This window comes from Mycteria americana, chromosome 3 (genome assembly GCF_035582795.1).
Source record: "Mycteria americana isolate JAX WOST 10 ecotype Jacksonville Zoo and Gardens chromosome 3, USCA_MyAme_1.0, whole genome shotgun sequence".
NCBI classification, from domain to species: domain Eukaryota; kingdom Metazoa; phylum Chordata; class Aves; order Ciconiiformes; family Ciconiidae; genus Mycteria; species Mycteria americana.
The window spans coordinates 60,265,293-60,291,554 of NC_134367.1; the positions used below are offsets into that span (position 1 = coordinate 60,265,293).

At 41.7% G+C, this 26,262-nt stretch overlaps 1 protein-coding gene across 6 annotated transcripts in view; it reads left to right on the plus strand.

Moving 5' to 3' along the window:
* NCOA7 (nuclear receptor coactivator 7) overlaps window positions 1-26,262 on the plus strand; it is a 99,198-nt gene that overhangs the window by 31,172 nt on the left and 41,764 nt on the right. For all 6 annotated transcript variants that reach the window (XM_075498681.1, XM_075498678.1, XM_075498683.1 and 3 more), the window contains exon 3: window positions 14,019-14,272. In XM_075498681.1, the coding sequence (XP_075354796.1) occupies window positions 14,019-14,272 (254 nt within the window). The remainder of the gene's footprint in view (window positions 1-14,018; window positions 14,273-26,262) is intronic.

Here is a 26,262-nt window from a genome sequence, read left to right on the forward strand (position 1 = left end):
CAAAGGGACCTTTGGGTGTCTTTTACCAGCCTTTAAAAAGAAACTGCAAAAAAAGAAACTTATTTAGCCTCCTTTTTAGAACATAAATAGTTACATGATAGGCCTTTTGATGTAGGAGTCTGTGCAGTTTTGATAAGAGTTGCTATTAACATAGTTGTAATGTATTTTGTCTTCCTTTTCTTCCCTAGCCTGCAGCTGCATATGCTGGGCACGAGGGGTGTGCTGGAGGCTCCTGGTGGGCTGTGCCATTTACCTTTTTGCTCTTGGAGGGATTTAAAGATGTTGTATCTTAAAGGCTATAAAATTTGGGGGCTTCAAAAGGTGAGGGTGTATCTCACCTTCTGGATAGGTGAGATACAGACTTTTTACTGTTGTCTGCAGGAAACTGATATAACTATCTTTTTAAATTACACTGTTTCTGTAGTGTTTGCAGGTATGGTCTTGTCTGCTCAGCCTCCCAGATGTATCTTCTCTTCTGCTCTTAGGACCTACTGCATAAAATTCTGCTTAATCCCCGTGAACTGTTTTAAAATTAAGCCTAGCTTAAACGCTGGTGGAAATTTAGCATTAATACTTGGCAGATGCTACCAAAAGAGGTGGTCCCACTCAGCCTTCTGGTTTTGCCGTGTCTCTTATGGATGGCAGAGCTGCTGTCAAGGAGCTGCTGTGGCATGAGGGACCCTTCCAGAAGCAGCCACAATTTTGTTTAAGTGACATGGAGGCACAAACCTAAAGAGGTGCCTAATGGTACTGACTTTTTGGTGGTGCGGTTAATCATCTCTTGCTTGTGCTCTGAGAAATCCCAGCTGTCTTACCACCTTGTGGCAGCAGTCCTGGTCAGCTCTCCTGTGCTTTGTACCACAAGGTAGTAGGGAGTGGGGTGTACAGTATTTTGAGAAGAAGATGACTCAGCATCATGAGATAGGTTAGAATTTGCTGGACTGAAGAAAACCGGTGTTGATAAGAAGATAGATATGCCCCTTCAGGGAAGGTTGTTGGTGTTTCTGGCCCACAGATGAAGTAGCCTGCCTTGTATCTGCTGCCGTGATTCAAGACTTTTGCCCGTTTGTTTCTGGCATGTGCCATGCTACATTGGATTGTTGGTTTGGCTGGTGGGATGGTCTATTTCTGGTGACAGCGCTGCACGTTTAAAGGGAAAGATATGAATGATACCTGCAGGAATGTGCTTTTGGAGAGAGGCAGCTTTTTCCCCTCTGTCTGAGGGATTACAAAGCATTATATAGCCAAGGGAATTCTGTTGGTAAGAGAAGAAATGCTGTGGATCCTATGTGGGGACACTGGATGACTGTCTGCTTGCACTGTATTTGAACTATTAGTTGCATGTTCTGCAGCTTCTGCTGTGTGCCTGTGGGCACTGGGCTCCCCACTCCTGCCTCTTTTTCCCTCTTCCCTGGGGCGCCGGACAGGGGAAGAGGCTGTGTGGATATTCCTGATGGCATTAGGTTCCCCGTGGTGCCAGGCTGGTAAACTCTCATGCCCTCAGCATTAATCCAGCTTCCACACTGGGTTTGGAAGGGATTTCTCCCCACCCCACCCTGCTCCTGCCAATCTGATTTTGGGGAGGTGGGTTGTAAGTGCAGGTTTGTGATGTTTTTTTTCTGTTCCACTCTGTAGTCTAGGCAGGGAGTGTTTCCTAGGATCATCTGAAATTTAAGCATGTATGTTAGCTATGCTCTAAGTCTCTCATGCTATTCCATTGAGGTCTGTGGGATTCGTCCTGTTGACTTGTGTGGGAGAAAATCCCAGGAGAGCAGCAGAACTGGTTAGGAATTTGGCAGGGAGGGAGAGAATTGTCCTTATGCTGGAAAACCTTTGTAATGTAAATGAGCCATAAATCAGCTCTTTGGGTGTCTTAATGCACTGAGTATTTTCCTGTCAGGCAGCAGTCTCTGGCACAGAGAACTTGTATAGCACTTAATATACTGACAATAACCCCAGGTTTCTGCCGCTGTTTTTCTGGAGTGGCTGTTTTTATTTCAGTATGCGTAAACTTAACATCTAGCCAATCACAGGTAAACTTAGTTTATATTTTATGTTTTTGACATAACAGTGCATTTCTGTCAGCTGCTGGATTTTTGCTTTCAGTAATGCTTCTATAAATACATGGCTTCAAGGTGTTAGTCACGTTTCAATCAGACAGTCTTTAAAAATTAAATCTCCTTAAGCAGAAGATTTATCTGTATGTTCAATATCTGTGTTAAAAAGATGATGCTTCTCTTTCCACCTGGACCACAGCAGGTGCTGCATGTAGCACTTCTGCTTGCCTGAGGTTGAGAAGGGTTTTTTGTTATTCTAAAGTGTTTTGTGTTACAAATGCTGCCAACCTCCCTCCCCCCCCCCCCCCCCTTTTTTTTTTTTTGGCAGTCCCACAGAGTGTCTTAAAACTACAGCATATGACTCTGGTCCCGTGAACTGATGCATTTGAGCAATTTTATGCATACCGTTAGGTTTAACAGAACAGTGAAAGTTGCTTGTAGGAACAGAGCTGGAGCAAGGGTGGTGGGAGCAGGTCCAACGCGCTGCTGCTGTGGGGTGAAATGCCAGGGCACTGGAGAGGTGGGGAGGCCAGCAGCTAGCAGGGGTAGGACCCAGCATGCCAGGAAGCTTTCCGTCCCAGCCCAGAAGGGAATGGGCAAGGGGGTACAGTGGCAGGTGGCAGGACAGGGTGTTGCAGAGCACCGGCCTTATCTGGCTGTGGCCAGGTGGGTTTGCTAGGAGGCCCTTGTCCTTGAACGCAGCAGGGGATTGAAGGTAGCTGGCCTGTTTCTCCCTACTGCCATCCTGCTCTGCTTCTGCGGGGATGAGGCAGCACTTAACGCCCGGCCCCACGGCAGCCTGGGAGCACGTGGTTGCTGCCAGGAGCAAGGCCACTCGGTGTTAAGCAGAGGGGCTGCCTTATAAGATCAAATTCAAGAGCACTGTAACTTTCGGGTTTCCTCGGCTTATAATTCTAGTTCGGCGTCTGCCTGAAGTGTGCTGGGACCTTCTGGACTCACTGAGTCTGGAGAACATGGAGAGGGAGCAGAACGTCTTGTGTCCTCCTGTCACCTCTTCTTCCATCGTGGTGATGGAGGGCAAGATTTACTTTTTGCCTTTGTTTTTCCTCTGTGGTAATTGCTTCTTCCTCTTCGAATCATAAACATTTTGATCACGTTTAAAGTTTCAGAAGAGTAAGGGAAAAAATCCAAACTATTTTTCAGTCAAAAATAAAAGCATAAATAATTTAATATTTGATATAAAAACCACAGAGAAGTTTTAAAACAGAGTAATTAACACATACTTTGTCTCTTACAAGTGTAAACATAATGGAGGACCTGCTATGCTAGTGTAATGGTATGGCTAGTGAAAAATATCAGACCATGCCAAATGCTCATTTTAGCATAGGTATATGCATATGAAAAGTTGCATTGGCACATGCATGCCATGTAACTGTCCCATGTAGACAAGCCCTACCCTGTCACCGTTATACTTATGGTTAATGATCTTTTGACCATAGTATTAAAAAGGTGGTGCCATATTATTTTGTATAGAAGCATTGATGCAAACACCTCCTCTGGTTGGAGGGGGATTATCATTCTCACTTATGAAATATCTGTTGCAGGAGACAAAATCGTTCATTATTCCAAATGCTAAAGCTACAGATTCCTCATTTTCCCACCTATTATCAGCATTGCTGGGTGTTTCTTTGAACTTTAATCCGTGTAACAGCATCTTCAGTACACTTGGGCATTTCCTCTTCTGCGCTAAGTGAGTGTCAGTTAATGGGAACTCTGTTCAGGAAGCCAATTAAGCTGCTCAAAATAGGTTACAAGTTGTTTGGGGACAATGAATGCAAACATAGAACTGAGACACGCGGTGGGTTGGTTGAGGTTTGTTTTTAACAATTACTCTGAAATACTTTAAGTAGAACCTTTCTCCACTTGTGTCACAACGCTTCTTGCTGTAAATTTGTTCCTGAACAGATGAGTTTGCAACCTGTTTGTAAGCGTGTGCACAGCATCTCTTATGTTATAAGCTCCAGATGTGATTGACAGAATCCCTGAGAAATACATGGTGGTATTTGGGTAATTGCGTCATCATGAAAGTTAGCACTTAAACCCATTAGTTTGGCTTCCTTTTTAGTGCTTTTTTTCCATCCTAGTCTTCTCTGTTAATAATAAGTAATATGTTTTTTCACTGTGTTTTTCTTTTTTAAACTACTTTTGTTTACATCTGTATTAAACCTGTAGTTTCATGCCATACAGAATGAGCCTTGACATTTAAATGTTAACTCTTCCCTCTCTAAGATATCCCTTTTAGTGGTCATTTAAATAAAGAAATACTGAATTTTTTACTTTACTTTGATTGCTGACTTCTTAACCATGGTTACTTTCACATCCCCCCCGACCTTGCTGGTCAGCAAAGTCAGCCAGCTGACTTCATTTATGGAGTTGAGTCAACTTACTCAACATTAAGATCCTCTTTATGAAGAAAACAATGATTTCTTCTCTTCCCTGCTGCTGTTGGAGAAGCAGAGTCACTGTTTCCTTGCAGCAGGGGAAGCTGCCTGTCTCCCAGCCCTCGCAGCACAAACCTTCATGAAAATTTCCCAACATCAAAGCGTCTTTTCTGGATAAGTGGGAAGAAGCTGCCACAACCGCTTCAGTGCTCCTGTCCAAAGGTCTGTTGGGCACAGCGTGGCCTGTGTCTGGTTTGGATTTCTGGCTGCTTCTTTTTGCTGATCTCAGCCTAACATTACAGAGAACAAGCAAGGCTGTAGCTTGACAAGCCCTTCGGTCTGGGAAAGGGCCTTTGAACTGGCACTGCTGCTTGGAGGAGCAGTCTTATCTCCTCTTTTGGCCTTCTCCTTTGTGTTGATACGAACATTAGCACAGCCAAGTGGGATCTAATGGAGGAGTGATCCAGTTCTGAAAAATTAATTTACATATTGGCACTTTTGCTGGGTTGTCTTTAGCATAGATAATTTCCCAGATCTGGTCCCTGTGGAGCTGGAATAAATGCTTGTGTGCGAGAATGGGAACAGCTCCTGGGGACAGGATCAATGGTGAGCAGAGAGAGAGGCACCTTCTTTTGCTGATGAAAGTGGCTTAAAATGCTGCTTTGAGTTACAAGCTTTTCCTCGAATACTACCGTGCTCCTCCTGAATCCTAGGGGTTTGCTGTGCTTGTTGCCCCAATACCACTGTACTCACCATGCTTTATTTCTGACAGAGGCCAGTCGGGGATGCTTGAGAACAAAAAGAAAAGAAAGTGAGTGCTTTCAGGGATCCTTCATGAGTGTGCCCGCAGGTGTGCAGGCTTCTAGCGGTTTGTGGTGTAGGTACCTGCTGAGCAAAAGAAAAAAAAGGCTGTGTCCCTGTGACTGTGTTCTCCATAGGACTTCATAGACCCTGCCATGATGCATTTTCATAGTTGCTTTTTCTATCTGTTATGTCTTTGGCAAACACAGCATGCCTAAGCCATTTATTTTTAGCTGCTTTTCACCTTATCTGAAAGTATTTCTTGACAGAATTTAATGTGGTGCCCTTGGTACTTCTCATGTAAGAAATACTAAAATACCATTCCCTGAGATTTTTTTTCCTGGAGGTGGGTTGAGCTACGTTATCGCTGCACAATGTGTGGCACATTTCCCTGAGATTTTACTTTAACCTACCGTTGATTTTCATCTACTGTTTTATCACTTCATTGTAAATGTTTATTACCATTTGAGTCACTGAGCGCTAAATTTCCTTCCTGTTTTCAGTCAGTTTAATCAATACTAAAACTGGCTCTGTATTATCAGGAAAATTTGGAACTTACCTGATCTGAGCAAGTGGGTGTGCAGCGATGACTGTATGGAGCGGTACACATCCTCCACAGCTCTCCATGTACCCTGTCGTCGTCTTTCTTCTTTTGGGTTGTTCTCAATTCTTGTACTTTGTTTCCCTATGTTAATCAGTTACTAATTTAAAAGGGCCTTCCTCTTTGTTTCATGGAAGTTGAATTTCTTGAAGAGTGTTCAACTGAGGCAGGGACAGAGGAGTTTATCAAAGTTTTGAGGAGAACTTGAGATGTGTTTCAGCCAGTCTGATTACCATGTGCTTACTGTCCTCATCAAATAATCTTAATAGTTTTAATGTGGTGTGACTCTCCTGTGCAGAATCTGTGCAGCTTCCCTGTAACATCCTCTTTTGCTGTGTAACTGTAGTTCCCTTTTTCTTACAGTTTCAGCTGATGTCAAGGGGAGTGGGAGCTCAGGGAGCTGGCACTGAGCGTGGGAGAGCAGCTGGAGCCCAGCACCGGCTGGAGGTGATGGGGCAAGGCCGTTCCTCCCTGGCCAGGGCTTCGGTGCAGGGAGAATGTCCTGCTGAGCCACTTTGGGAGAATTTGTTGCGTGTGTAGGAGCAGTTTGGGATGATTAATGAACACCACAGTAGGAGAAAATATCTGGCATTGTTAGCTGAGGAGGAGGAGCAGCATGGGAGTGTGGTAAGAGTCCAGTCGGTATTTGTGACAAGGTAGATCTGTGGTGCAGGTTTAATTGAATAAGCCTGTTAAATGAACTTCAGGCAAAGTTAAAGGAGTCATCCGAAGGGAGTGGTTTCTTTGTTTTTTCTTCTGCCTAAAGCTGTTCTTTGAGAGCCTGCAGTAACTGAGGTTATAAGAGAAGGAATTAAATAGATGTCTAAATCAAACAAAACAGCTTTCCAAAATCCTTTCCCTATGGAAAAGATTTTATTAAATTGTTGTCATGGTGATGGAGTGCTGGATATATCATAACCTCTTTTGCTAAGTAAACAAAAAAGATGGGGATACTTTTTGCCTTTGAAAATAGAAAGTTTATTAAGCTGTGTGGGAACATTGTATTCTTAAATTTAAGAAAATGAAAACTTTCTGCCAGCTCAAAACTCTCGAGTTTTACCCTGGGAAATGCTGAGTCATCGTCCGTCCGTCGTCGTCCCCCCCCCAAATAAACATAAGAGAGCTCAAGTGGGATATTTAAAATTCCCTGATATCAGTCAGAAGCCTGGGGCAAAAATTAACATGTTTTCATTTAATCAAAGAACCTTTTTCTATCAGAAGGTACAATATCTTTAAAATTCCAGAACAGCTTTACTACTAATCCTTCCCTCCACATAGCAGACAATGAAACAGAGGTAGAGTGACTTGGTTTTGTAAGCTAATGGCAGTATCAGGAAGAAAACGGACATACCCTGATTGTCAGTACAGCACTTTACTCTTTGGAGCATGCCAACTTTCTTGAGTGTTGCTGATGACTGACCGTGTGTGAAACCTGGTGCTGGTATTTGCTTTAAATTAGTAACAGGAGTTCCAATAAAAGTGGAAATTTCCAGCTTTGACCTGTGCTACTAATATCAGAGCTTTCTGTAGTTGCTGTTTGTCATTTGGAATGACCAGAGTGTGGATGCTTTTCAGTGTTTGCAACCACCATACTGCAACCACGCTGTTGTCTGTGATAACTATTTCAGAGTTAGTTTTTTTCAGTAGGTTTTTTTTCCATCTGCAGTTAATTGTTTAAATCTCTCATTAGAAGTGTGTTCCATCCCTTATTTTTGCCTTAATAGTCTGTTTTAATAGTAAACATTACAGCCTTGTGGCTTGCTCATTTCCAAACCAGCATGCATACCAGCCTGAAATGGCTGGTGTTTCACAGAGCATGCTTTCTTGCAGGGTGGATGCTCTTTAGTTTTAGGAAGATTCCTCACGGAGGATGAACAGATTTGTATTCATTTCTGTTGTGAAGTGAAAGTAGCTGCACTGAGGGAAGTTGGGAGTGAAGTATTACAGTCTGGCAGGCAATCTGACTTCCTTTGGCTTTTGCAAACAGTAATGATTTATTTTGTCTAAGATTGCTTATTTGTCAGGTTACATCAGATGGGATGAGAGCACAGCCATGCCCAGAGCTGGCCGAGTAGTGCTGGCACCGAGCTGGGTGAAGGGGAGATGGATGATCTGTGCGGGCTGGAATAGAATAGCTGACTAGGATCAGACCAGTGGGTGCCTAACGGGAATTTTTACTGTAAGGTTTCTGTATATAGTTGGGGTTTTTTTAAATGTCATGAATTTGATTTATTTAGCTGTTCTGGATGGCATGTAGGGTACAAAGAAATTAGTACTATTACATTGAGTGCAGAGATTATGTTGTGTGCAAATAATACCAGTACAGAAATATTATGTTGAGTGCAGAGATTTAAATTAAGATGAAAATGGCTAATTCTGAATGAAGTAATTGTGGTGTATATAATTTTATATACAAAGTAAATTAACAGGAATCTTGATGGGAACAAAACAGATTAAGATGTTTGAAGTGTTTTAAAGTTCTTTTTTACAAGTTCTGTTAATCTTGCTGCATATATGCATAAATGGATTAAAAAAACCAGCACTTGTAGAACATGATCTGTTTGTGCTGTGCAGGATGTTAAGCTGATTGCATGCCAGATATGAAGGCACATTTTAGAGGATGCACATTGTGGAAAATTTCCCAAAAGGAAAACTGTGTCAGCTTCAAGATAAAATTAAGATTTCTTCTGCCTTCCCCCTTCTTTTTTTATATTTTTTGGAGGGCCACTTTGTTAGATGCTTTTGTTTCTAAAGCGAGAGTTGTCCATACTAATACATTATAAAACCTATAAAATACAATCTAATACATTATAAAAATCATGCCTTACTATCCCAGGCGTTTTTTAGAACATCCTACGATATGGACCTAGTGCTCTTTGTCTATGATTAATTATTACATATCAAATGAGGTCCTATACAATTGTTGTTAGGCATCTCTTGAATAAGTGTTAACCAAAACCAAATGGAATTTCTAGAAAAATATTGTTGTCAGATTTCCATTTCTTTATTGTCTCAGTGTCGGAGTTGCATAGCTTTACTGGTTGCTTGTAGTCTTCTAGTGAAAGTTGTGCAGATAACATCACCCCTCCTTTCTCTGATCATTTTCTTTTTACGCTAACCACCTACCTTGTTAGTGTAATGGGAAATTCAGGCTGTTTTGTTCTAAAAATGCAGATTTATTTGCCTTTTGTAAGCAGTCAAATAGACTTGGGTCTGGAAGATGAAGTAGACCATATCTTGAAATCTTTCCTAGCTCTTTTCCTGTAAGTCAGTGCCCAAGCTATTAAGCAGTCAGTTGCAAATTAATTTAAGTGAGCACTGCTGACCTTGTATTTTTACCTGCCTACTCTGGAATTATGTCAATTTCAGATCGTTAGTCTTTATTAAATGGTATGAGAATGGTCTTTGTGTTGCAGAAAGTTTCTGTTCCCTGTTCCCTCTGTAGGGTAGATGTTCAAAAGATCTCTGCAGCCAGCTTGCACTGCCCATTAAGAACCAGTTCCTCTGATTCTCATGGGACTCAACGGAAAAGCCCCCATGTCATCCGTTGTGCACTGTAACAGACTGAAAACTTTTACTGGAAAACTCTATTTGGACAGACTTAGAAAATGGCTTATCAGTTGTTGCTCAGAAAACATTTTGAGGAGCTGTAAAAGGGTGCTTCTACATAAATTCAGAAGAAATGTTTTGCCTGTCAGAACCAATTAGCTTGGAAAACATTTTCTGGCATCTGAATGAAATTACAGATGTGTAAGACTCTTTCCTCAGAAACCGGAGTGTTTTTGCAGATAAGCTGTTTGTTTCTTCTGCCCTCCCTTTTTCTCTCTCCCTCTTCCTTCCCCCAGCAACTTTCCTAGTGAAACACAACATATTCATTGACTCTGATACTGAAAACCAAACATCTTCTGCAGTGACACCTTATCCGTTCACTGGAAAAGATGCATATTGTTTTATCTGAAAGGCTGAGTTAGTTGCAAAACCTGACACTGATCAAACTCTGGAGTTTCATTTATTTATTTATTTATTTATTTGGCCTTCAGCTCCCTTTTCCTCTCATAACCATCATGACAAGACTGAATGTTGGTTTTATTCAGAGAAATCCCCTTTAAAATTGAAAAAAACCACTCAAAATCTTCCAAAGTAGTTGAAAAAGGAAATAGTTTGACAAACGGTGTTCTTAAATCCATCTTTGGTAGCAGCTCTTGCCGTGAAGGGTGGGAAATACCAGAGAGCTGGGAGAAGAGCGGATGAGACCTTCAGCCTCCAGCTTCTTCAGGAGGTGAGGGGTTTGAAATCTGAGCAGGACAGGGGCTGGCAGCTTGTGTGGGTGCCCAGTCTGCCTTGCCGGGATGTGCAGGTCAGTGTGAGAGAAGGGCTGGTGGAGGCTGAAAGGGGTGCCTCAAGGGGATGGGGTTTTGTTTAAGATGTGGTGTTGTGGTTTAGCCCCAGTGGGCAACTCAGCCCCACACAGCCGCTCGCTCACCCTCGCCCCCCTGTGGGACGGGGGAGAGAATCAGAAGAGCAAAAGTAAGAAAACTCGTGGGTTGAGAGAAGAACAGTTTAATAATTGAAAAAAAGAGAAATAATAAATTGTAATGAAAAGGCAGACAACAAGGGAACAAGAGAGGAACAAAACCCAGGAGAAAAACAAGTGATACAACCATTCACCACCCGCTGACCGATGCCCAGCCAGTCCCTGAGCAGCCATCGCTGCTCCCTGGCCAACTCCCCCCAGTTTCTACAGTGAGCATGACACCATATGGCATGGAATAGCCCTTTGGCCAGTTTGGATCAACTATCTTGGTTGTGCCCCCTCCTAGTTTCTTGTGCACCTGGCAGAGCATGGGAAGCTGAAAAGTCCTTGACCAGTGTAAACATTACTTAGCAACAACTAAAACATCACTGTGTTATCAATATTATTCTCATACTGAATTCCAAAACACCGCACTACACCAGCTACTAGGAAGAAAATTAACTCTATCCCAGCTGAAACTAGGACATGCAGGAAACCCTCCAACTGTGCTCTTCACAGCCCAATCTCTGCTGCAGTGTACCAGTGTGTGTTAGTAACGAATTGCCTTGTGTGTATACAAGCCTTTGTATTTGCTATACTAAGAGGGTGCACATAACAGCAAAAAGCATAGTAAATTTGGGGCTGCTGTTACGGTTTTAAATGCTGCTGAAGGCTTGTTTTGGTTCCCTGGGATATTATAGTCGAGGTTTTTCAGGAGTGAGTAGAGAGTTTTGCGCAATTTTGGCCAGGCTTTAGAGACCTCTAAAAGCAGCATCTTCCGAGCAGAGATCATAACCCCAGGCAGAGTTGCAGTAACTCCGAGTCCTGTGATGAACATCATGGATGCTCAGTCTGCATCCGGTATTTTTTCTAGTGCCAAGGTTGCTGCTTTGAGAGTTGGATGGTCATTGCCTTGAAACAGAGCAGTGGGCAGGAGGAGTAGGCTTGGCACTATCTGAAAAATCTGATGCCTGCCATAAGGACGGAATAGAATTATGGAGTACACAGGTTCTTGATCACTCTTACCTGAAAAGTGCCTGTGGCATTGCCCGTCCACAGCAGCAGCTGTGTGCTCTAGGTTGTGTGATGAGCTCTCGGTGGGCTGTGCTACGTGGGAATCAGGCAAGATTAAACGCTATGGGGAGAAGCATCAGTCAGTGATGTTGCAGTTAGTCAGTTCAGACGGTCTTTTCTGCTTTCCTCCTGTCACTAACAGACCGGTTCTGTTTTAGCTCTTTATTCTTAAAGTTGCCTAGGGCAACTTTGAAAACTCTAGTTCAAATGAGTATGTTTTAAGGAAAGTACTAATGGAAGCTGTTAGTATTGTCATGAGGACTGTTGACCTCTAGAGAGGTTTTTCTCTTTATTCTTTTTTTTCCCCTCCAAAAAAGGCTTCAATGTTTCCATTATTAGCTTTTCTTTGTTGCTGTTTTGAGATACTACATATATGCTACAGAAAGCTTACTTAACAGAGTTTGTGATCAAAACAAACAGACAAGGAATCTGAGGACAGGAAGCGCTGATGCAATGTGAGTAGAAATGGGGCTACCAGTGGGTGCTCGCCAGTTCTCGTCTACTGAAGCAGATGATTGGGGTACCCTGTGATATGCACACATGCAGGAAGGTGGTTCAGTCACTACAGTAAAACATCAGGGCCATGTCTGATTTACAAGTCTGGAATCAAGTACAACCGTGAGGTAAGGATATGCCATTTCAGCGTGGAGAACTGCTTTGCAAAGATTTCTACCAGGGCTAAATATAGACATTGTGTATGCAATGTGACTGTAATGTTTTGCAGTTGCTACAGCAGCCTTTGATCAGGACTGTGGCTTATTAGTCAAAAATAAGCTTCCTTTGCATACTCAAATTTTCATTAGTCTAAACAAAATACTTAATTTGTTATATAGATATATTCACTTTTATCTTTTATAAATCCCTTGTAGGTCATTTTCATATGTAGTCAGGACCTGATCTGTAAGGTTTCACACACTAAATCTCTTTTGCTGTGTAGAGCGTGAACTACTACTAGTTGTCTTACAAATCAATGGGTTTGAATGAATGGGGAACCGCTGCAGAAGTAGGACCCATCCTCACTGAGTTGGCTGCAGAACGTGGATCTCCTGCTACCATACTTTGGGAAGCACTTAGGAAATGTGTATACATACGTGTGTGATAGACGCAGCTTTTGCAAGACAATCTCTTGATTGTTTTACTGGAAAGTGTTGGTCACGTGTGATCTGAAAAACTGCTCTTCTCCAAGGTCTCGAACTGGATATTCTAAACTTGGGAACTGGTTTTAATGTTTTATTTAGGAAAACAAAAGAAAAAAAAAAAAAAGGATGTGTAGCCTGAAATATCTTAGTATAATTCTTAAATGCTCTCGGTTTTATTCTCGGTTTTATTTTCTGTTGTAGGCTAAAGAAATATGTTGATATAATATATGTACAAAAGGTGGAAGGAAGAATCCCTGAAATTCCTGCATTATATTAACTTAATGTATTAAGTTTTCCCTTATGTAAACTACTGCTGTGAGATCATAATCTTTTCCCATTTGTGGTGACTCATTGATTGTCTGTATTTTCTAGGCATAATTCTTCCTGTGCATGTACCAAAGTTCTTAGCATCAATGAGATTAATATAGTACTCCCCTCCCTTAGATACCTTGTAACTAAGAAGTTAATGTACTAGAGAGAAGGATCATTAGGTAGATTAGGTTTTTGTTTTGTGTGGTATGCGTCGGTGATTCTTAACTGAGGACTATTTTAGTGACGCTGACCCTCAGCCCGTAAAGTCAGCCTTTGCTGTCGCTAAGCAAAGTCAGTGCTAAAGGTGGTGATTTAGCAGAAAATTCCGTGTTAGGATTCCTGAAGCATCTTTCTCACTTGAGCTATGCTTTAAGGAGTCTTCTAAAAAGAAAATACTCTTGTTGCTATAGTGATAAGTTGAAAGATTTATAGGCAGCTTGTTAAGAATTCTCTCAGAAGAGCTGTAGCAGCTGGAAAACGTTCCCGCACAAGCAGTTTGCAGCCACATCGGTCGCGTTGCAGAAGAAGCTGCTGGGTGACACCTGGAGTGCTGTCAGGTGGTGTGGGTTGTGCAAGAACAGATGTGGAGTAGCATGGGTGGCTGCTGGGAGATAACCTTGGACAAAATGGAAATAAATAACAAGTTTATATCAAGACAAGTAGCTTTATAAAGCAGGAGCAGTTGGCTGTGAAGTTATGTTAGCTGTTGCATTATAATACATGATGATCTGAGGTTTTATTTTATCCTAAGCTTCATCTTGAAAGTGTGATTCAGTATCTTGTTTCTACATTTAGATGTATGGTCGTTTAAAAACAAAACAACTTTTCAATGTTTTTTGTTTCTTTTTCCGCATTCCTCCTCCCTGGTAAACAACAGTCCAAACTTTATTACCTTTTTTGTTATTTTTGAGATATCCTTGAGGTGATGATACGACGATTGAAGAGTTTTCTGTAGGATAATCTTAGCTACCAAATTACTGATGCAAAGTGTGTGTTTTTTACCGAGTTGTACGTAATTCTGATATTAAATTAATTAAAAAAAAAATCAAGTTAGCAAGTGAGTTAACTTGTCTGTAGAGGTTGGCTACATCTTAATGTGTGTTTTTTCTTTATGCATAGTTTGAAAAAGAAAAGGCAAGCCAAACAAACCACTGAGACTGTCTCTGCCAATTCCCCTGGATCTCCTCTTTCCAAAACACCACCTGAGAAAGATGATGAAAGTAAAGTTATTTTGGAGCAGATCAGTTCCTCTGAAGACAACTGTAAATTTGCTGGGGAAAAGGAAACTGTTCCAGACAAAGAAAAGAAAAAGAAAAAATACAATCAACTGAAAGACATCAGACGCACAGAGCTTAAAAGATACTATAGTACTGGTGAGTTATGTTAATGCTGTAGTATTTTGAAATATGTTTGGTTTGATAGTTTGTTAATGTACTTTTCTCATATTTTATAGGCCTTCCTTAAAAGGATAATTGGCTTGGATATCCTTCCTGTAAAAAACAAACAAAATTATGTAGTTCTGCATATCATCTGCTTCTGACTTTAACCTTGCAGTTCTTAAAACATGTATTTCTTGTTTCTCAGTTCTAAAACTCAGTGTTGTTACAGGCAACAGTTAAGTTTATTATTGCATTTTATTTTAATTTTTTTTTTTTAAGAATTGTCTTCAGTGTTTTATGGCTTTGGAGTTCAGCTTTTTTGGTGGATTTATTTGTTTCATAAATTGATGTACCCTGTTTAAGACTTCAGTCTTAATTCATATTAATTTTGTCTGCTGAAGTGTGAACAAGTAAGTAAATTAACTACATATTTTTAAACAAGATGTCAAAGGGATTGTGTGCCGGAAAGCTTGTTTCCCTCTCCGACCCCCAACTGTATCAGTACCTCAGTTAATCATAAATATCTTTTTTAGATTTATTCTTGCAAGTAATTCAGAAAAAAACCCAGTTTGTGCATAAATATATGTGAGATGAGTCATACACACCTCTGTTTGCAGTTCTGGTTTGTCATTTGTTAGATACTCTTAAGTAATTTAGGTATGATTTATGAAATACTTCTCCTTCCACATTTTCTCTTGGTATTTTGTAGGAATGATCTTTTAGATTAAGGAGAACTCTGGTTCCATCTTGGAAGGAATCATTTTTTAAAGAGAAAGTAGGCAACACGAAATAGTAGTTATCCTAGAGGCAGATTTCTTTTCTGCTCACACAGTGTGCATGAATGTCTGGCTCCTAAGAAGGAGTCCTCATTAGGAGAAGGAAATGAATCCCCAGTAAAAATGTTGTTATGTGTTGGCTGGCGCATGCATACTAGTCCACACCTGGAGATTGTCTTTTATGAGGCAACACGGGCCTTATGAAAAAGAAGATAAATCTTGGAGTAATGTTTTCTGGCAAGCTCAAGAGTTTACAGTGATTTATTAACCAGTCCGTAATTTTTGGCAGGTTTAAATCTGGTGAGATCAGTAATCTGGGAACTAAAAGAAACCTTGCTTCACTTTGTCTGAAGTTCTGACCACAGTGTTCTTGAAATAAAATCTGTAGAAGGAAAACTGGAGAATTGTTAATGAATGAACCTCTGAACTCTATTTTCTAAGTATGCTAATTTAAAAAAAACCAGACACACCAAAATACAAACTCCTGTTGCATTCCTAGTAAAGTGCTGCTTCTAAAAGCAGCGATTTATTGTGGGTTTGTACCTAAAAGAATTTGGGGTATTTCTGAGGTAGCTGAATTTTGTTTCTCTAGTGTTACAGTAGTTTTGTGAAAAACACTGCAACAATTGGCACTTGCAGTGGAGAGAGCGGGGTGAAGGGGGATGATGGTATCCTTCTCTGTCACTGAAGAGTGCTGCAGGGTGGGTGAGGGAGAACATAAAGCTCTCCGGGTCGTCTTTGGCTTGTCATCCAACAGTCAATACAAACTCAGGTTTTACTTATGTTTGTTTCATAGGCGTTCCCCTATTTTGTGTGGACTGACATCGTTGGGGGGTGTGACTTGAAGTGTTACTGGCTGTCATGTGGGTGTGCAAAGCCTCTGGGTTCTGCAGAAATTCAGAATTTCTGTTGAGAAATACAAGAATTTAATGCTGCTGTTGAGCTGAGCCCAGACCCAACTGATAAAATCCATAGAGAGAGAAACCCCTTTGTTATTTAAATGCCTGCTTTTGGTTGTTCCTAAATAAGGACTTTTACCCCACTGAAGTATCAAAATTGTGGAAGTGAATGTGTGGAGAGAGATGGAAAATAGTTGATTGTGAAACAAGTGCAATAGCTCCACGTTTCCTATGCAACTCTCAAAATGAAGTCATTTCAGTGGAATCGTTTGTTGCCATAGTATTAGTCTGCATGGCTTACACCTGCCTTCGTCCACTGCAGCTATATCTGGCAGTGGTTACCTGCTTAGCCATGTTTTACTGCTGCTCTCCTGAAAGTTGCTGCCTTTGCTAACATCCTGAGCAGTCTCCAAGAGCTCTCCCTACACCCGTAGCAGCCTGTACGAACTGGACTTGTTTAGTTAGCCGTCACCTGCGTGCGGCAGAGGACAAAACCATCCATCTCGCTGAGCTGAGTTCTGCCAGAAGGTGTGCATTCAGTGGTTCCCTGCTGGAAAATGTTAGTTGCAGTGGTGGGAAGGTACTGCCAAACCTGTAAAGACTTTAATTGTTGATATGCTTTCATATGAAACTTGCTGAGAGGGATTATCCATGCATATACATCTGTCTTCATTATTTCACATTATGGATGCATATACCTCAATTTTTTTTCTTCCACAAGATTTTTTCCTCTGAGTTGTCCCTTTATTGATGTTTCTGAGGTGCTCTGACTAAAACAGTTTGTCTCTCTCTTACTTATGGTTAACCATTTTTCTGAGTGTGTTTGCACAAGGGCTTGGGGGTTTTGTTTGGTGGTTGGTTTTTTTTCCAATTACCCAGTTTTGACTTAATGTCTAGAACTTTAAGAAAATCTGATACAGGAATTACTAATTCTTTTTCTAAATGCTTTCTGCACTTTGCCAAAATGCTTAGTTTTCCTAGTCAAAAGAAAAATGGGTTAGATGTAGCAACATTCTTGCAGATTCTCATCTGTGTGTTGAGATGACGATGCATACACACTTTATTTTGTGGCTTAATGGAGGTCCTGTTGTTAGCTGCTTTGAGCCTAGAAGGGTTGTGTCTGTCAGTCTAACAGAATGAAGACCCCTGTCCTCTGAATAATCTCCCTTTCATACTTCACAGGACTATAAATCCTTCTTTATTTATTGTTCTAAGAGAAACAGGGAAGGAACATCACATCTCACTATAATTTGTTCCTTGCACACCACGTCCCTTCATTAGAAGTTTGTGAATGTGTTTGCCTTTATGAATTCGTAAATGCTGACAGTGACATCCTTACTCTTTCACTTTGAATGTCATGCTTTTTAATGGATTTATGCAAGGGCTGATACTCTGTCAGAAGGATTTTGTTGACCTAGTAAATCCCTCTTCTCCAGTGGAAAGACTGTCACACAGTTTCTGAAGGCTGTGGAGAACTGGAGGTGGTGGTGTTCCCTGCCACACTTTGTAGAAAAGAGAGTGCTTAAAAGACTTCTCTTACCCTTTGAAGAAGGGGGAAGTGCAGCGAGGGCGGGAGGAGGTCCTCGCCTGGTACCCCAGTGCCGTGTTGTGTCACTGCCTGCAGCCGGCGGGTGGCATCGCCGAGCCACGGCTCGGGCATCCTCTAGAAAGGGATCCTCCAGCATCCCTCTGCCCAGCCAAGGCTGTTCCGTACAGCATCTCTGCTAGCACTGTGGTGGCACTGGTACAAATAACCTAATGGTATGAGGTGTTGATCATTTCTCTTGAGGCACTGCTAAGTGGCTGAACAGATCCTGCTGCCAGAAGGTTTCTCCTGTGTTAACCTCGTATTTTCCTTTTCTCTTAGCACTTGTGTTGTTCTTCAGTGGCTCCATAATTCTGGAATATATTTGTACCATTCAATCTCCAAATCTCTAAGACAAGGGCAGATATAGCCCTTGTTTTCTTGTCTTAAAACAACAGAGGCTCTGATACTGTTTGTTATTCTTTCCTGAGGACCAATGGAAATAACACTCCTTTCTCCTTATTTTTGCCTTATTTCTTGGCTTTTGTGGCAGTTGGCTTCTTAATTTTGTATTCTTACCCTTTCTGCTGTTGTTGCTGCCGTAATCCTTTCAGACTCCCAAGGATGTGTGTGTCTGGCACAGTGCAATGATGTTCTCCCCTTCTTCTTGGGATAACCTAGTTGACCTACTTCTCCAGCTTGGCTGCTTAGTTCAGACACACTTTCTGTGGGAAGCCTGTTTTTGCTTTTTTGCTGGAAGATGATGACTTGCTAAGCTTTGATTTTTATTTTTTTTTTAATTATTTTTTTCTCGTTTTTTTTTTGCCCCCCCCATGTCATGGGCTCTAAAACACTTTCACAAACATGAGGTGAGTTGCAGGAACCCAGCACTGGAACTGTAACAGCCTGGAACCACCGGTTTATTGGTTCTAGGGCAAGATCTCTGGGACAGACTTGTTAGGTGGACTCCTGTGACACTAGGAAACCAGGATTCCTGTCAGCAACTGCTAAGCTGGATGAAGATGATTGTTTGTGTTTTGCCACTGAAGACAATGAAATGGGAAAAAAGGTGACCTTCTGAAAGCAGGCAGTGTAACACTGGTGCAAATTAGGGTTGAGTGCAGTCCTCTGAATTTTGTCCGTACACTTATTCCAGCATGATATAATGCGTCTTTCTACCAGATGTGCAGAATATTCCCAGATAGCACTGATTTTGTTTGAAATCATAAGTGGTCAGCGTATGTGAGGAATTGGTCTTCATTAAAAAAAAGCATCATAAAGAAAAGTTTGGTTTAGGTGATTTGTCCTACATCACACAGTTACTTTTATCAGCAAAATAAAATCTAGTTAACTAGCTTGTCATTCTGCTCTCTAGTCATAAAGCCATCCTTTCTCATTCACTGTATGGTGTTCAGTTTCTGCAGCAAGTGAGTGGGAGGTGAGACTAACAAAACCTCCTCTTACTGTAGCTCTGACTTCCTGTCCAAAACAAGCAGGAGTTTTGAACACTGTGACAAGAGTCCTGAGAGGGAAAAATGGTATGTGCCTATTTAATGAGACAGGATATTGTATGTTGAATAGGAGGTGCCGGAGTATCTCCCCAGAGTCCAGAGGCAGAAAACGGATGCCTTTTTGACTTGTCCTCCCTGCCATCACTCAGGCAGGGGGTGATACTGGAGCAGCGTGGCACGCATGCAGTTACCAAGCCTCTGAATGTTCTGGGTAGCTGGCCAAGAACAAATGTTAGTAAAGAAGAGAGAGGGCATAGCAATTTTCATCACCCATAATGTGGTGAGATTTGCCCTGACTGGCACGGAATCAGCAGAGGCAGCACCCATGATACCAGCAGTACTTACTCTGTTTCAAAGTTGAAAGTTGCTTGTAATGCAGTGAAAATTTATAGAGAATTTAAATTTTATAAAAAGGTGGGGCACTTACTGAACCCACTTTACATAATAGTTTCTAATAGTTAGGTCATTTGCTAAATAGGCTTAATCAGAAGTGGACTTTTCAGTATATATTGAGTTGAAAATTGAAACTTCCTTCTGCTAATGAGTCCTGGTTTTGTCTTTTCTACTACCTGGTACGGTTATTCAACAGCAGGATGCAGTTGAGGACTTAATTAAGGTGCTAGTGATGAAAAGGTAGAGTACATTTTAAAAAATAAGAAAGTCTGTATAAGTTCTTCTTGGTAATTAGCTAACTGTAATCAGGCCTGATCTCAGGGCTTGATTTGATCAGCCCTATTCATGTAGCAAAGTACTTTGTATTCTAAGTAATCCAAGTCATTTACAAACTGGACTGCTCAGTGTTGTTTCAAGTTGCTTAATACAACAGTATTTTCCCAAGTTCTGAGACCTTGCGTAGCCTTTGTGTTTCAGGTTGGCTTCGGACAGCAAAAATTAGAGTAGATGTAAGGAGGGGTGAAAAGGGAAATAGTTCGTTTCTTCCAAAATCAAGATCTCAAATAAATTTAAAGGAGCATAGGAAGAAGTTTATTTGGTTGTAATTGACTGCGTAGAATAACAAGGGGTTTGGAATAACTTACATGTAAGTGTAAACTGGATGTAGTTGGCAGTGACTGGTTGGGGAAAAAAAAAAGTACCCATCACATTTGCACAAAGTTGTAAGAATTGTAAGCAGTGGAAGTTACCAATGTTATGTGAATTGATTGGTAATTTGAGCACAGGCAAATTACATGTTTTAAAGGTAGGTTGTAGAACAAAGATTTCCAGGATAAGGGGCCTGTTAATTCTGAAAAATTACTTGGGGTACGTGATGTGCATGTGTACCTTAGCGTAAACTTGCAGAACATTACTTTGCAGAAAAAAAAAATATATAGGTACTTGGAAGTTTTATGCAAGAGAGTAATGGGGATTACTGTGTGACTGGCGCTGAACTACTACGTCCCAGCCTGGTGTCTGTGATTCTAGGGTGAAGAAGTGCTAGAGGGGCCATAGGAATGGCCATGCTGTTGAGACAGCCCATTTGGTGCAGCATTTGTTCTCCCACAAAGGCCACACCTGGATGTCTGGGAAAGATTAAGAACACAGTGAATTTTGTAAAATTATCTGCACTAATGTTCTCCCTGTCCTCTGATGATTTTCAGCTGTTGGGGATCTTCTGAGCTGCTTTTAGTTTGTGCATTTAGGGATTGTTCTTCCATATGCTTACCTTGTCTCTCCCTGGGCCTGTGCAGGTTTCTACGATATCTTTTGGTAAAGAGTGCACAGGTTTGCTGCTGTTTACATGAAGAGCAGTCATGCTCCTGCTGGCTTTGTTTGGTGGCCACTGGTTCTTGTAGAAGAAAGTGAACAGTCAGTCCCTACTTGCCATCTCCAAGCCTCCTATGATTTTTTTTTTTTTTTGGTAATCTCTCTATAAAATACCCACCTTCCATCATTTCCTTTCCAGGCTGAAGAATTTTGGCATTCCTTACGTGTAAGCTGTTTCATGGCTTTGCTTGTTCTTGTTATCCTTCTTTGAACCTTCAGGACCCAGGATGCTGGGACAGGGGGTGTTTTTGCTTTTAACTCATTCTCTGACTTGATTTACTGTGAGCTCTGTTTAGCACAGCTCGGGGAGGAAGCAAATGTTTGGGGACAAGAGGGAGTTGTGAGAGACTCCTTCAGTTATAACTGTGCTTGAGAGGGAAAAAAACCCAGAGCCTTATCCTAAATTACTTGTGTAAGTAATTGAAATATCATTCAAAAGAGTTTTGGCAGGCTGAGCAGGCTAGGAGATGGAGAGAAACAAGTGGAGATTAGAAATCAGGGATACCTTTTTAACAGTGGCAGTAATTATTGAGGGGAGACAATTAAAAAGGGTTACAGTGGAATTTCTGTCACTGGGGAAAAAATACCAGGATCTGATATTTTCTAAAAGTTACATTCTACTATAGCAGTTACTCAAAGTAAGATTTGAAATAGTAATGTCTTGTGATCTATTCCGCAAAGGTCAGACTAGGGAATGACACGACTGATGTTTGATCAGCTAAACCTGAAAGAACCAGATGTGTTTCCAAGGGCTGTCTGTTTTCCCAGGGCCTGAATTTTTAGGAAGAGTGAGTGCTTACATTCTTAATTATATTTAAATGCAGATGCACTTAACATATCTGAAAAGTGGCCCCTGGAGGAAGGGAGGAAAACTGTGGAGCAGTTGGTCACACAGCACACAGCGAGGCTGTGGCAGGTGTATGTGTGCAGGAGGAGAAAGGGAGACGTGTCGGGGGAATTAATGAAGAGAGTTGTCATATTTCTGCCAGGGATAATGAAGGGAGATACGTCTGCGTGGTTAGGGAGTCCTTCACTTCCACTGGCTCATCATGTTTGGGGTAGTCTGAACTTCCCCAGGTCGTGCCAGCTGCCGGTTGGGTCTTGTGCTTGATGAGTGCAGGTACCCTGTGAAGTTACTCTGCATGCCTGCAGGGGATGTGCGGCTCGTTGGAGGTTATTTTGGTAGCGTATCTTGTCCTGGGGGAAAAAGCTGGACTCTCTTACAGGTTTTTCTCTTCAATGTTTCCTGGGAGGGCTGTGGACCAGGCAGATTGGATGCTTTGCCCCTTCCCCCACCTCTACAGTGCCCAGGTATATCCGTGCCGTAGTTTCTCTCCCCTGCCAAGTGACTCCCTGTAGCTCTCTGGGGATCTCTGCCCACAGGAGAGAGGCAGAATATTCTTTTTGTAGTTTCAGACATGAAGTTTACATTTGTAAGATTTTTATCTCTTTAAGGCAGGAATATTCATAAGCCAAGTACATAAGGAGCATGAGAGTGCATTTGAAATCATATTGCAAATCTTTTAGTCTCTAAGCAGAGGTGTGAGGGAGTCATTCTCAGGAATTCTGCATAACTCAAGCCTGGTATCCTCAAGGCAGGCTTTTAATTTCTCTTCTTCAACGAATTCCCATATTATTGTGCTTGAAATACAATGTCGGAAGTTAACCTAAATGCTCTAAAAAGCAGAACTCCTTTCACCTGCAGTTAAATAATAAGACAAAGTTAAGCCAGATCTTTTTTTATTTTGTAACACTCTCGCTTCCAGCTCTCCGCAGTGACATTTTTCTCATGTCTCGTCATTCTGTAGTGATGTCTGTGATGCGACTCATCAGGTCGTGCTTGGGATCAGTAGCATGTATAAACTGAGTTGCTCTTTTCTATGGCTCCTGAGGATCTGCGTGATGAAGTGCTGGCAGTCAGCAGTGCATCACATGCTGATGTCATCTCTGTACACGAAAACAGGGGATGTGTCCTGTATCTTTACAGTCTATATTTTTGACCTGTGACCTTGCAATCACCAACCAATAGACAAGGCAGTACAGCATGTGTTTTGAAGAGACGTTGTCCTGGTCGACTTACATGGCATAGCTTTCCCAGGCAAGCTGCTGCGTGTTCAAGAAGCAAAATGAATGAAGGAAAACAGCATGTGTAGTGTTAACAGTTTCCCAAAATGCATGTCGTCTTTTGTGATGCCTAAGTATGTGTTCCCTCAGCCCTGCTCTGTTGACAGGCTGATTTTCCTCACTCTTTATTGTATTTGAGTCCCTGATGTAGTGGATAGTCAAATTTTATGGTGGTAGTGTTGCGATAGATGCATTTAGATACTGACACTTGCCTATGAGGGGTTTACAAGCAACGCTGTCTGTCAGACCACAGAAAGACCAGTGGGCAGCTTCTCTTCCACACGTCTGCAAAATGCTCCTGAGCCTACCTACACCTAAAGTGAGTAAAAATTCACTGAACCTTCCTTTTCTGCATCCCCTCATCTCTTGAAATAATCACTGACCCTTTTTACCTTGGCCTTTGTATAAGAAACCTGGAACTAGCTCTGATTGTCACCATATCCCTCCCAGGGTGCGCTTTCATAAACAGTTTAAGCCAATCTAAGGTGTCCGTGTTGCTGCTAAAAGGGGATATACTGCCCGTCTTCCTCCTGAGCCCAGCTGGGTGGTCCCAGTCCCAGCCTTCAGCCGTTACTAGCTCAGAGAGTCAGGAGCTGCTTTCCCTAGCTGGTATCTAGCGACCTTGGCCAGTGCAGGGCTGGTGGCAGAACACGTGGAGGAAGAAGGTTGGTGGAATTGCCCCTTTCGGCGACAGCTTTGTTGTAGGTTGGTTTAAGCTGCTCGTGGAGCTGTGCCCAAATCCAGTACTGTTCCAGAGGGACTGATGTTGGGTCTGTTTTCAGGGAGAGCTGTACAGTCATATGCATTAAGGTTTTGTCACTGTCAAGGTAAATTCACTGAAGAAATTAAAGTTAGATGTGTGAAAGGGTTGATTTTCAAGCATTGCTTAGTATGAAAAGTGTATCTGGTGTCTTTTCTAAAACAAACAAACAAACAAAAACAAACAAAAAAAATCCCCAAACAATGTGCAATGTGTAAATTATATGTTGAGGATTTTTAGTGCTTCCTAATGGAAGTCTTTGCTTTTTCTCATTGCCACCATTTTGTTTCTTAAGTTAACCTGAATGAACTCCATCCAGCAGAGGCCTGAGAAAAGCAGTGTTGTGAAAGCTTTCCTTCCTGTACCTAGATTTTCTAAAGTAACTGAAAACAGGATGTAGAATTTACATAAGAATTAGATTCCTGACCACACAGTAAGATACTGAGTTCGTCCAGGCAAGTGACAGAAAACAAGAACGACCTCCTCTATCTGATCTAAGGATACGTGTGGCTTTCTTCTTCCAGTTCCCAGTAATGCAGCGTATTTCTGTAGTGCGTTCAAAGATTTACATACTTCATCTGTGTTGTGCGGTTTGATCCGGTTTATGAGTTGATAGCACAAACACCTGCATGGGTATACATCTGCAGGTGACCAACTTAGCCAGAAAAGCTCTTTCACATGCAGTGAATAATGGGGGGAAAATGCTATCCAAGGGAGCACTTACCAAATACTTGCTATTTTTACTCACCTTGCTATTTTTTTGGAGTGTAGACGACTTCTCTTTTAAGTCCGTGGCCACTGTTGCAATGTGGTAAGACAGCTAAGACCCCACTGGCTGATAAATCTGGCAAAGCACAAAATTCATTTTGTCCTGCAGCTCCACCTGGCTTTATCAGTGCTCCCAAGAGGGCCTTTCTTCCTACACAAATACACAAGGAGAGCAGGATATTTTAGATGTAGACTGTCAAACACAGGGATCTTGGGGTAGATTGAATGGTCTTGAACTAGAAACTGGAAGTGACGCGTGGCAGTATGAACAGCTTCTGATCTTGAGTCTGCGCATTTCTTTTATATGAGTAAAGCGGAACTCTGGATGGGGAAGAGGTTTCTGGATGCTGAGTCTGTGAATTGTCTTATGCAAATTGGTATTTCTGTGAAAGGTTGACCTAACATTGTGTATTTGTATACTGCTAATCATGCTAGTGGGGAACTAGACCATACTGTTGCCAAACAGTCTGGAGGATATAATAATGCAGTTTTGGGGTTCTTGTTGTGTACATACCCAGTGTACCCAGTGAGTTTGTAGCAGCCCATGCTGAAGTTTCTATTGCTGCATCTTTGCTTTGGCTGTTATTCACACTTCCTAGGTTGAAGACAGCATGGGTACCTGCATGCTGTGTAATTACTTCCCTGATAGCTGTAGACCTCATGGATGGTAGCTATTTAATTTGCCCTTAGGTAGTAGACATCCATTGCTTGCAGACCATCTTTTGTGTGGCTGAGAAATATGGTTCATAAACTTTTGCTCTGAAGGAGGATGAAGCACTTAGCAGCCAAATGACTGTGCATCTTCAGCTGACTGTGGTTAATCTAAGGTGCTGTTGATGTGAAGTAGGACTTCAGTCTGTCTTGTGGATAGCTCAGGCAAACAATGTGCTCCCAAGTCCGTCTTACGTAGGCTGTTGGAGGTTGGTGAAATAGCAGTGCGGAGAGACAGTTATCAGTGGTAAATGAAAAGTAGGTCAGGAAAAGTTCACAGTTTTGATGACACCATGAAGCAGTTATCCAGAGCATGTGGGAACAAGCTCCTGTCATGGAAATGATGATCACTTCCTGTTGTTACAGGCACGTCAGTATTTCACTGTGACTAACCAGGGCCAGAATAAATACACGGTTACAAGTACTTCCACAGTAAGTGTAGTTAGATCATGTATGCAGAATGCAGGAGAGCACTTGCAAATATTTTCCCATCTGAAATTTTCTGAGGATTTCCTTTTGAATGTCACACTTAGAGCTTTGTGTAACAAGATCTCCTTTTGTTTCACTACTGCTTTGTCTGTATGCAGGTGTGCAGAAGGACACCTGGCTGTGGAATGGAAGGCTAAAATTATAACACATCTTTGTATCCAGACAGCATCAGTGGGAACTAAAGACAACCTTCAGAAAAGGAATTGTGATAACATATATCAGACATATGAATGATAATGAAGAGAGAAAACAATTAATTGTCCTTTTCTAAAGGAAATAATAGAGTTAGGACCTGCACTTGACTGCTTCAGCTGTGATGGAGCTGTTTTTTTCAGACACTCCTACTCTTCCTCATTTCCATCCCCTCATTCTCCCCCTGCCCCATCCCTCCCTTCCCCCTCTCATCCTCAGTGCTGACACCAAACGTGGTTAAATGCCACCTTGCCCTGGGAGGATTAGGCAGATCGGGATGGGGTGAGAGTCAATAGATTAATGTAGCATGAGCAAAAACTAAAGCTAGGAAACTATTTGCTGTTTTAAAGCATAATGCAAAAAAATTAAGCTCCCCAGAAGTGACGAACTGAAAACTTGTTTTTATGCGATAATATGGATAGATCCAAATTGTATACTGTTTCATTTTGAAATAGTGTTGCTCAG